A 12,592-nucleotide genomic window follows, 5' to 3' on the forward strand; every position below is an offset into this window, starting at 1 on the left:
GAATTTTATTTTACAGTGTGATGAAAATAGCACTTTCAGTAACCATGGGCTGTACCTGGGTCTCCCCTGCTGTAAAGAGGACTTCAACGGCTGCCCCAACATCCCATCCAGTCTCATATTCCAGAGAAGTACCAAGGAGTTCTTTTGGATCTCGACTCTACTCTCATCCACTAAACTGACCCAGAATGGTAATATTGAACTATTTTGTGCTGCCTTCCTGAGTTTTCCATCCTGATATTGCTACTGCTTCTTTCTTACACAGCACTTACAGGTACACTACCAAAGCTAGCCCCCATTGGACACTAGTGCATGAAGGCTTAACATGGCCACAGATTTTTTTTCTGCTATCTTAGTGGCGGCTTTAATGAGTTTACCCCTTGACTGGAGTACCAGAGAGTGCAATTTCAAGTCAACCTATTAAACGACCGTACACAAGTATCACATGGCATTTCAGGGCCAGTGAGTCTACCTATGCCTATTGACGATATATTGAATGTTTCAGGTCTGTGGTGTTGGTTAACAGTGTACTGGGGGTTGTGTGCTGGGCAGAGAAGCACAGGATCTTTGGCTAGGAGTGCCATTGGTTTTGATCATCATTCTCCTGTCTGGAATGGGTAGTTATGAGATCTGAAATGTAGTGAACTTAAATGTAGTTTAACCAGAGTTTTAACCTCAATTAATGGGGCATTTTTATGGGCAAAAGGTGAAAATTTCCTCTATGTGCATTCTTTCTTTTGGGCCTCCTTATCTCGAGAGACAATGGATACGCGCCTGGAGGTGGTCAGTGGTTTGTGAAGCAGCGCCTGGAGTGGCTATAAAGGCCAATTCTGGAGTGACAGGCTCTTCCACAGGTGCTGCACTATGTGCATTATATGTAATAAAATCAAAAACCCATTTGAAAAAATGTTGCTCGAACATTGGTTTGAGATCAGTGGAGAGTGCTGATCCTGATTTGGTAAAATGGGCATAGTTTCCCCAAGGTGTTAGACTGGGCTGCCTCCATCTTGGTGTACTGTCATGGTGTTGGTAGACATGTGAGTATTTCTTGATCTGGAGAATGGAACCGTCATGTCCTATAAATGTAACATGTTAAAATCTCATCATTTGACGATCCTTCTCAGACTGGGGCTGAACAGTAAGCAATTGTGTATTGCTGGGTACATTCTATACAAAAAGATAGCAGCATCTTTTAGACAGAAAGGCAGAAATTTTGACCTGGGAGGAGTGCCTGTATAGGTGGGGTGGGATGTTAAAACTGAGAAAAATATGAGGATGTCAGGAAGTTGGTTCCAACCTGCCAACTTCCATGTTTAACTCTAGCACATTAGGCTGCTTGCACACAACCCACTTGGGAAAGGTGAGCTGCCTATTAACATATGCTAATCACTCAATTGGAGCAATATTTCAATACACTTTTAAATTTACTGTCACATCCACACGTTTATTGGGCTTTCTAAAACTCGCCAGTGAAAGCAAGGCGAGAACACAACTGCAGTTGAGGGGTTGATTAAAACTCAAGGAAATATTCAGTACTGAAAGCTACTTTCTTGCCTGTTAATGGGAAAGGGTTTGTCCACAGTACTTTTGCTGAGAGTTTACTTGCTGCATTTTGGAAGGTTTCTGAATCATATTCGGATGGCTGATGCCTTGACTGCCTTAGATTGGACCTTGGACTAGGAGCAATATGACCAGCATAACAGCAGCAGCCTGCTTTTGAGAGGAGAGTAGCAGAGGGTTGCAGCTCACATGAGGCACTACCCACGACATAAGTGTACAAGCAGAGGCTGAGCTTCTTTGACATGTCGGAACAGCAGTGTCTCAGGAGGCACAGGTTGTCACGTCAGGTGATGGCACACATCTGCAGCTTTCCAGAAGAAGATCTGTTCCCTGCTGGACCTGGTGGTCACACATTACCAGTAGCTGTCAAAGACACCAGTCCCGTCAATTTTTTTGACTGTAAAACCTTCCAGGGGTCTACCAGAGACATATCCGGAATCACCTAGTCAGCAGCCCACAAATGCACAAGAGGTGACTCATAGGTTGTTTGCCAGGGCCAGCAATTATGTGAACTTCCCCTGTGATTATGCCAATCAGAATGAGTGGGCACTTGGGTTTGCAGCTCTGGCTGGCTTCCCACTGGAGCAGGGTGTCATTGACTGCACACATGTCGCAATGCAGATCAACCAGGAGTATTTGTGAACTTGGGCTTCCACTCCATCAATGTGCAGCTGGGGTGCAACCACAAAATGATACTCCTGCAGGTGTGTGCAGTTTCCCAGGGAGCAGCCATGATGCTTTCATTCTGTGCCAGTCCATGCTCCATGATGTCTTTGGACCTGAAAGCATACATAAGAGGTGGCTGCAAGGAGACAAGGAATACCCACTTCAAACTTGGCTGATGACACCTGTCAGAAAGCTGACCAATAAAGCCAAAACACACTGCAATGAATGCCATATGACCACCAGAAGAGTGATTGAACAAGGCATCAGTATGCTAAAGATACATTTCAGGTTCCTGGACAGATCTGGTGGCGCCTTTCAGGATGCACCAGCCAGGGTGTCCAGAATGGCCATGGTGTGCTGCGTTCTGAATAACATTGCACAACAGCGAGATTTGAACCTACAGGAGGAACAAGGTGCAGATCCATTGTGGACGATTCCAAGGAGGAGAAGGAGGAGGAAGGTGATGAGGGCAAGACAGCACCAGGTGCTCACATTGCCAGGGATACCCTTATTAATGCAAGGTTCACTTAGATTGCAGCAGTGGACCGATGTCAGAAGCACATGCAACAGCCACTCTTCTCGACTGACCTTGAAAATTTTCAGATAATCAGAGAAAGCCAGCATGACCTTTTTAAGGTAGGTCATGCCTTACAAACATGATTGAACTTTTTGAAGAGGTGACTAAAGTACTGGATAGGGAAATGCCTATGGATGTCATTTATATGGATTTCCAAAAGGCATTTGATAAAGTCCCTCGTCAGAGGCTATTAGGTAAAGTTGAAGCTCATGGAATTAAAGGCAAATTATTGATCTGATTAGGAAATTAGCTGAATGGTAGGAGACAGAGAGTAGGGATAATGGGCAGGTACTCTAATTGGCAGGATGTGATTAATGGCATCCTGCAGTGATCTGAATTGGGACCTCAGCTATTCACCATATTTATTAACGACTTAGATGATGGGATAGAAAGCCACATATTCAAATTTGCCAAAGACACAAAGATAGGTGGCATTATAAGTAGTGTGGATGAAAGCATAAAATTACAAAGTGATAACGGATTTAGTGAATGGACAAAACTGGGGCAAATAGATTTCAATGTAGATAAATGTGAGGTCATCCACTTTGGACGTAAAAAGGAAAGTTCAATTGAAAATAGTCAAAAGCTAGAAACAGTGGTGGTCCAAAGAGACTTGGGGGTCCAGGAACATAGATCATTACAGAAAATAATCAAATACGCTAACAAAATGCTAGCCTTTATCTCTAAAGGATTGGAATACAAGGGAGTAGAAGTCAAGCTTCAGCTACACTAAGCCCTGGTTAGACCACACCTGGAGTACTGTGAGCAGTTCTGGGCACCACAGCTTCAAAGGTAATATACCTTAAAGGGAGTGCAGCATAGATTCACCAGAATGATACCTGGACTCCAAGGTTTGAATTATAAGGAAAGATTGCACAAGCTAGGGTTGTATTCACTGGAATTTAGAAGGTTAAAGGGTGATATGACGGAAGTTTTCAAGGTACTTACCTTCCAGGAGCGGAGAGGAGAGGAGCAGACCTGTGGGGAAAACGGCAAGCAAGAGAAGAGAATAAATTGAGCCCGAGGATGCAGCCAGTCACTTACCTTCCGGGAGCTGAGTGGAGTCCAGACGCACTGGAGTTTTTGAGAAAAAAGAAAAAGTCAACAGGTGACATTCACAGGAAAGCTGCAAGGTGATTGGTTAGTGAGTAACTATTGTTAGGGAATAACTCTAAATTGTTGGGTAAGTAACTAAAAGTAAAGGGAAAGGTCTACAGTTCTTTTTTAATATAGGAGGTAGTTTTCTTTGAGGGAATAAAGGTCCCTAGTGTAAATAATCTAATTTTTGGGTAATTTAAGGGGATAAATCAAGGGCAAGTCATAGCAGGGCAGCTCGGCAACGTGGAGTGCTCCTTCTGTGCAATGTGGGAAGTCAGGGACACTGCCAGTGTCCTGGGCGAACACGTGTGCAGGAAGCGTCTCCAGCTGCAGCTACTCGAAATCTGCGTTTCGGATCTGGAGCGGCAGCCGGAGACACTGTGGAGCATCCGTGAGGCTATCATCGTGGATAGCACATACAGGGAGGTGGTCGCACCGCAGGTAAAGACTGCTCAGATAGAAAGGGAATGGGTGACTGCCAGGCAGAGTAGAAGAACTAGGCAGATAGTGCAGGTGTCCCCTGGGTTCATCTCCCTATCTAACAGATTTTCTGCTTTGGATACTGTAGGGGGAGATAGCTTCTCAGGGGAATGCAGCAAGATCCAAGTCTGTGGCACCACGGGCGGCTTAGCTGCACAGGAAGGAAGGAAAAGGAGTGGGAGAGCTATAATGTTAGGGGATTCTATCGTAAGAGGTACAGATAGGTGTTTCTGTGGCTGCAAACGTGACTCCAGGATGGTATGTTGCCTCCCTGGGTGCCAGGGTCAAAGATGTCACGGAGCGGCTGCAGGACATTCTGAAGGGGGAGAGTGAACAGTCAGAGGTCGTGGTACACGTTGGTACCAACGACATAGGTAGAAAGAGGGATGAGGTCCTGCAACAAGAATTTAGGGAGCTAGGTAGCAGATTAAAAAGCAGGACCTCAAAGGATGTAATCTCTGGATTACACCCGGTGCCATGTGCTAGTGAGTATAGGAATAGGAGGATAGAGCAGATGAATGCGTGGCTGAGGAGATGGTGCAGGAGGGAGGGCTTTAGTTTCCTGGATCACTGGGTCTGATTCTGACGAAGGTGGGACCTGCACAAGTTGGATAGGTTGCGCCTGAACTGGAACGGGACCAACGTCCTTGCAGGGAGGTTTGCTAGTGCTGTTGCGGGGGTTTTTAAACTAATTTGGCAGTGGGATGGAATACAGAGTGGAGGTACATTAGGCACAGTCAAATATCGAAGAGAAACTGAGTCAGTCTGAAAAATGCAAGGCTGGGTTGCATCTATTTTAATGCAAGGAGTCTTACTAGTAAGGCAGATGAATTGAGGGCGTTGATTAGCACATGGGAATATGATATTATTGCTATCACAGAGACATGGTTGAGGGAGGCGCAGGACTGGCAGCTCAATATTCCAGGGTATGGAATCTTCAGGTGTGACAGGGGAGGGGGTAAAAGAGGTGGTGGCATTGTACTGTTGATCAAAGAGTCAATTACTGTAGTAAGGAGGGATGATATCTTAGAAGGTTCCTCAAATGAGGCCATATGGGCAGAACTTAAAAACAAAAAGGGGGCAGTCACTTGGCTGGGAGTGTACTACAGGCCTCCAAACAGTCAGGGAGAAATAGAGAAGCAAATATGTAGGCAAATCACAGTGTAAAAATAATTGGGTAATAATACTAGGGGATTTCAACTTCCCCAATATTAACTGGGATAGTCTTAGTGCAAAAGGCTTAAAGAGGGAGGAATTCTTAAAATGCATCCAGGAGAGCTTTTTGAGCCAGCACATAGAAAGTCCTTCAAGAGAAAGGGCAGTACTGGACCTAATCCTAGGGAATGAAGCCGAACAAGTGGTAGAAGTGTCAGTGGGGGTGCATTTCGGGGATAGTGACCATAACTCTGTAAGATTTAAGGTGGTGATGGAAAAGGACAAAGATGGATCAGAAATAAAGGTACTGAATTGGGGGAAGGCCGATTTCAGTATCATAAAACAGGATCTGGCCAAAGTGGACTGGGAGCAGCTACTTGTAGGAAAGTCTACATCAGACCAGTGGGAGTCATTCAAAGAGGAAATAGTGAGAGTTTAGAGCCAACATGTTCCCATTAAGGTGAAGAGTAGGACCAACAAGTCCAAGGAACCCTGGATGTCAAGGGATATAGAGGATTGGATAAGGGAAAAAAAGGAGGCTTATGGCAAATTCAGAGCACTGAAGACAGTGGAGGCACTATAGGAGTATAGAAAGTGTAAGGGGGTACTTAAAAAAGTAATTAGGAGAGTGAAGAGGAGACATGAAAAAACAGTGGCGGGCAAGATAAAGGAAAATCCCAAGGCGTTTTATAAGTATATTAAGGGCAAGAGGATAACCAGGGAAAAAGTAGGGCCCATTAGGGTCCAAAGAAGCTATCTGTGTGTGGAGCCGGAGGACATAGGGGAAGTTTTAAATGATTACTTTTCATCAGTGTTCACTATGGAGAAGGACGATGTAGGTATAGAGCTCAGGGAGGGGGATTGTGATATACTTGAACGTATTAGTATTGAAAGGGAGGAAGTATGAGCTGTTTTAGCGGGCTTAAAAGTGGATAAATCCCCAGGCCCAGATGAGATGTATCTCAGGCTGTTATGTGAGGCAAGGGAGGAGATAGCAGGGGCTCTGACACAAATTTTCAAATCCTCTCTGGCCACGGGAGAGGTACCAGAGGATTGGAGGACAGAGAATATGGTACCATTATTTAAGAAGGTTAGCAGGGATAAACCAGGTAATTACAGGCCAGTGACTCTAACATCAGTGGTAGGGAAACTATTGGAAAAAATTCTGAGAGACAGGATTGATCTCCACTTGGAGAGGCAGGGATTAATCAGGGATAGCATGGCTTTGTCAGGGGGAGATCGTGTCTAACTAACTTGATTGAATTTTTCAAGGCAGTGACTAGCTGTGTAGATGAGGGTAAAGCAGTTGATGTAGTCCATATAGACTTCAGTAAGGCTTTTGATAAGGTCCTGCATAGGAGATTGGTTGAGAAGATAAGAGCCCACGGGATCCAGGGCAATTTGGCAAATTGGATCCAAAATTGGCTTAGTGGCAGTAGGCAGAGGGTGATGGTCGAGGATTATTTTTGTGAGTGGAAACCTGTGAGCAGTGGTGTACCGCAGGGATCGGTGCTGGGACCCTTGCTGTTTGTAGTGTACATTAATGATTTAGACATGAATACAAAGGAGGTATGATCAGTAAGTTCACAGACGACACGAAAAATTGGTGGTGTCGTAAATAGTGGGGAGGAAAGCCTTAGATTAAAGGACGATATAGATGGGCTGGTAAAATGGGCGGAGCAGTGGCAAATGGAATTTAATCCTGAGAAGTGTGAATGATGCATTTTGGGAGGACTAACAAGACAAGGGAATATACAATGGATGGTCGGACCCTAGGAAGTACAGAGGGTCGGAGGGACCTTGATGTACTTGTGCATAGATCACTGAAGGCAGCAGCACAGGTAGATAAGTTGGTTAGGAAGGCATATGGGATACTTGCCTTTATTAGCCGAGGCATAGAATATAAGAGCAGGGAGGTCATGATGGAGCTGTATAAAACGATAGTTAGGCCACAGCTGGAGTACTGTGTACAGTTCTGGGTACCACATTATAGGAAGGATGTAATTGCACTGGAGAGGATGCAGAGGAGATTCACCAGGATGTTGCCTGGGCTGGAGCATTTCAGCTATGAAGAGAGACTGAAAAGGCTAGGGTTGTTTTCCTGAGAGCAGAGAAGGGATCTGATTGAGGTATACAAAATTACGAGGGGCATTGATAGGTTCGATAGGAAGAAACTTTTTCCCTTAGCGGTGGGTTCAATAACTAGGGGCATAGATTTAAGGTAAGGGGCAGGAGGTTTAGAGGGGATTTGAGGAAAAAATATTTCACCCAGAGGGTGGTTGGAATCTGGAACACACTGCCTGAAGAGGTGGTAGAGGCAGGAACCCTCACAGCATTTAAGAAGTATTTAGATGAGCACTTGAAACACCATAGCATACAAGGCTATGGGTCAAGTGCTGGAAAATGGGATCAGAATAGTTTGTTGCTTGATGGCCGGCACGGACACGATGGGCCGAAGGGCCTGTTTCTGTGCTGTATAACTCTATGACTCTATATCAAGGGATTAGATAGGGTGGATAGAAACTATTTCCGCTGGTTGGGGAGTCCAGGACTAGGAGGCATAGTCTAAAATTTAGAGTCAGACCTTTCAGAAGTGAAATTAAGAAACACTTCTCACACAAAGGACAGTAGAAGTTTGGAACTCTCCTCAGCAAATGGCAATTAATGTTTGATCACTTGTTAATTTTAAATCCGAGATTGATAGATTTTTGTCAACCAAAGGTATTAAGGGATCTGGTACAAAGGTATGGAGTTAGTTCACAGATCAGCCATGATCTCATTGAATGACGGAACAGGTACCAGGGCTAAATGGCCTACTCCTGTTCCTATTACCCCTCCGCCCACCCCTCAATGTCACTGATACAAAGCAGTCCTGCAAACAACCAACCACCCCGTACACATTCCCATTTTAGTCCCCATCAATTAATGCCTTCTCATTCATCATCAAGTAAGTTGAAAGGCAATTTGCCACCCAGCAACCAAGAACGGGCAGGGCAGAAAAATGATATAACAGAATAAAACGTATGTGATTGAGCTGAACAACAGAAACTTCACAAGATAACGTTTTCTTATATACCCATGTTCATACCCTTGTGAAACTACGAAGCTTTCCTCCTCCTATTCCTATTGCTTCTTCTGGCTGCTGAGATGTTTTTGACCGATGACCTCTGGACTTTGAAGCCTGTGAGGACCCCACCGAAGACTGCTCTACCTGCTTCTGTGCAGGGGCAGACTTGACCATCAGGACATAAAGCAGATGTTGGGTACTGACTGAGGCGTAAGAAGTGGAAGCACTTTGAGTGGCGATCCCACTTCCCATGTCCCTTTGTGCCATCATCCCTCCCATGGGTCAGCTGCAGTTTACCACACCCTCCGAAGTGGACGCTCCACAGCTGTCCCTATCACCACTTTCTGCTGTTGTTCACTTATGAAGTTAGAACATAGAACATAGAACATTACAGCGCAGTACAGGCCCTTCAGCCCTCGATGTTGCGCCGACCTGTGAAACCATCTGACCTACACTATTCCATTTTCATCCATATGTCTATCCAATGACCACTTAAATGCCCTTAAAGTTGACGAGTCTACTACTATTGCAGGCAGGGCGTTCCACGCCCCTACTACTCTCTGCGTAAAGAAACTACCTCTGACATCTGTCCTATATCTTTCACCCCTCAACTTAAAGCTATGTCCCCTCGTGTTTGCCATCACCATCCGAGGAAAAAGGCTCTCACTATCTACCCTATCTAACCCTCTGATTATCTTGTATGTCTCTATTAAGTCACCTCTCCTCCTCCTTCTCTCTAACGAAAACAACCTCAAGTCCCTCAGCCTTTCCTCGTAAGACCTTCCCTCCATACCAGGCAACATCCTAGTAAATCTCCTCTGCACCCTTTCCAAAGCTTCCACATCCTTCCTATAATGCGGTGACCAGAACTGCACGCAATACTCAAGGTGCGGCCTCACCAGAGTTTTGTACAGCTGCATCATGACCTCGTGGCTCCGAAACTCGATCCCCCTACTAATAAAAGCTAACACACCATATGCCTTCTTAACGGCCCTATTAACCTGGGTAGCAACTTTCAGGGATTTATGTACCTGGACACCAAGATCTCTCTGCTCATCTACACTACCAAGAATCTTCCCATTAGCCCAGTACTCTGCATTGCTGTTACTCCTTCCAAAGTGAATCACCTCACACTTCTCCGCATTAAACTCCATTTGCCATCTCTCAGCCCAGCTCTGCAGCCTATCTATGTCCCTCTGTACCCTACAACACCCTTCGACACTATCCACAACTCCACCGACCTTCGTGTCATCTGCAAATTTACTAACCCACCCTTCTACACCCTCATCCAGGTCATTTATAAAAATGACAAACAGCAGTGGCCCCAAAACAGAACCTTGTGGTACACCACTAGTAACTAAACTCCAGGATGAACATTTGCCATCAACCACCACCCTCTGTCTTCTTTCAGCTAGCCAATTTCTGATCCAAAGCTCTAAATCACCTTCAACCCCATACTTCCGTATTTTCTGCAATAGCCTACCGTGGGGAACCTTATCAAACACCTTACTGAAATCCATATAGACCACATCCACGGCTTTACCCTCATCCACCTGTTTGGTCACCTTCTCAAAAAACTCAATAAGGTTTGTGAGGCACGACCTACCTTTCACAAAACCATGCTGACTATCGCAAATGAACTTATTCTTTTCAAGATGATTATAAATCCTATCTCTTATAACCTTTTCCAACATTTTACCCACAACCGAAGTAAGGCTCACAGGTCTATAATTACCAGGGCTGTCTCTACTCCCCTTCTTGAACAAGGGGACAACATTTGCTATCCTCCAGTCTTCCGGCACTACTCCTGTCGACAATGACGACATAAAAATCAAGGACAAAGGCTCTGCAATCTCCTCCCTGGCTTCCCAGAGAATCCTAGGATAAATCCCATCTGGCCCAGGGGACTTATCTATTTTCACACTTTCCAAAATTGCTAACACCTCCTCCTTGTGAACCTCAATCCCATCTAGCCTAGTAGTCTGTATCTCAGTATTCTCCTCGACAACATTTTCTTTCTCCACTGTAAATACTGACGAAAAATATTCATTTAACACTTCCCCTATCTCCTCCGATTCCACACACAACTTCCCACTACTATTCTTGATTGGCCCTAACCTATCTCTAGTCATTCTTTTATTCCTGATATACCTATAGAAAGCCTTAGGGTTTTCTTTGATCCTATCTGCCAATGACTTCTCGTGTCCTCTCCTTGCTCTTCTTATCTCTCCCTTTAGATCCTTCCTGGCTAGCTTGTAACTCTCAAGCGCCCTAACTGAGCCTTCACGTCTCATCCTAACATAAGCCTTCTTCTTCCTCTTGACAAGCTCTTCAACTTCTTTAGTAAACCACGGCTCCCTCGCTCGACAACTTCCTCCCTGCCTGACAGGTACATACTTATCAAGGACACGCAGTAGCTGCTCCTTGAATAAGCTCCACATTTCGATTGTGCCCATCCCCTGCAGTTTCCTTCCCCATCCTACGCATCCTAAATCTTGCCTAATCGCATCATAATTTCCTTTCCCCCAGCTATAATTCTTGCCCTGCTGTATATGCCTGTCCCTGCCCATCGCTAAGGTAAACCTAACCGAATTGTGATCACTGTCACCAAAGTGCTCACCAACTTCTAAATCTAACACCTGGCCGGGTTCATTACCCAGTACCAAATCCAATGTGGCATCGCCCCTGGTTGGCCTGTCTACATACTGTGTCAGAAAACCCTCCTGCACACACTGGACAAAAACAGACCCATCTAAAGTACTCGAACTATAGTATTTCCAGTCAATATTTGGAAAGTTAAAGTCCCCCATAACCACTACCCTGTTACTCTCGCTCCTGTCAAGAATCATCTTTGCTATCCTTTCCTCTACATCTCTGGAACTATTTGGAGGTCTATAGAAAACTCCCAACTGGGTGACCTCTCCTCTCCTGTTTCTAACCTCGGCCCAGACTACCTCAATAAACGAGTCCTCAAACGTCCTTTCTGCCGCTGTAATACTTTCCTTGATTAACAATGCCACACCCCCCCCTTTTACCATCTTCTCTGTTCTTAGTGAAACATCTAAATCCCGGAACCCGCAACATCCATTCCTGTCCCTGCTCTACCCATGTCTCTGAAATGGCCACAACATCGAGATCCCAGGTACCAACCCATGCTGCAAGCTCACCCACCTTATTCCGGATGCTCCTGGCGTTGAAGTAGACACATTTTAAACCAAGCTCTTGCTTGCCAGTGCCCTCTTGTGTCCTTATAACCTTATCCCTGACCTCACTACTTTCAACATCCTGCACACTGGAAGTTGTGAGTCACCCAACTGTAAACCCAACTGTATATCTAACTGAACCCACCTAAGTGAAAGTACCTGAGCTGGTGCATGGTAAGCATGAGTCATCTGATGGTGCAGCCTCAAAAAGAATTAGCTCCTCTGAGCTTTCATCATCCGTGAGGTCCATGAACTCCGGCTTCACATTTGAAGGCCCTGATGGGAAAAAAAGGTATGAATTAGTACTGAGAAAGTAATAATATTTCATCAAAACCATTATGAAGGTGATCAAATTTCACTCGCTGTTGAAATCAAGTCAATGTGACTGAGTGTTCTATGACATGGGCCTCGCTGATATTTAATTGTGTCACCAGATAGCTGGAAGCTTCCCATCTCTCCATCTCTAATGGCCAGAAATCTAAAACACTGATCTCCAGCAATTCTTCCTCTGCAGTTGTTAGCTGTGAGATCTGTGGAGGGCCACCACTGGTTGTCTCCCATCTCTTGTGTTTTATATTCTGTTCTGCAACAGGTGAGAGAATAGACCTATGAATGACTGCAATGGCACATGTTCACCCAGTGGATGCAGTGCATATGGTGAGGGTGACTACCAGGCAGAGATATGAAATTGCATAAGGATGAGGGTGAGTGGCAAAGGTGGATGAATAGCTGGGGGTCAGGGGAAGTTCATAGAAAGAGAATGATGGATGATGTGATAGAGTAGACTTG

General features: G+C 45.1%; 1 protein-coding gene across 1 annotated transcript in view; it reads left to right on the forward strand.

Annotated features, from left to right (window-relative positions):
- Positions 1-12,592, forward strand: part of dock3 (dedicator of cytokinesis 3) — a 1,369,418-nt gene that overhangs the window by 1,105,214 nt on the left and 251,612 nt on the right. The window contains exon 18 of the mRNA XM_068052296.1: positions 17-188. Coding sequence (XP_067908397.1) covers positions 17-188 — 172 coding nt within the window. The remainder of the gene's footprint in view (positions 1-16; positions 189-12,592) is intronic.

The sequence above is a fragment of the Heterodontus francisci genome, chromosome 19 (genome assembly GCF_036365525.1).
Source record: "Heterodontus francisci isolate sHetFra1 chromosome 19, sHetFra1.hap1, whole genome shotgun sequence".
Taxonomy (NCBI): Eukaryota; Metazoa; Chordata; class Chondrichthyes; order Heterodontiformes; family Heterodontidae; genus Heterodontus; species Heterodontus francisci.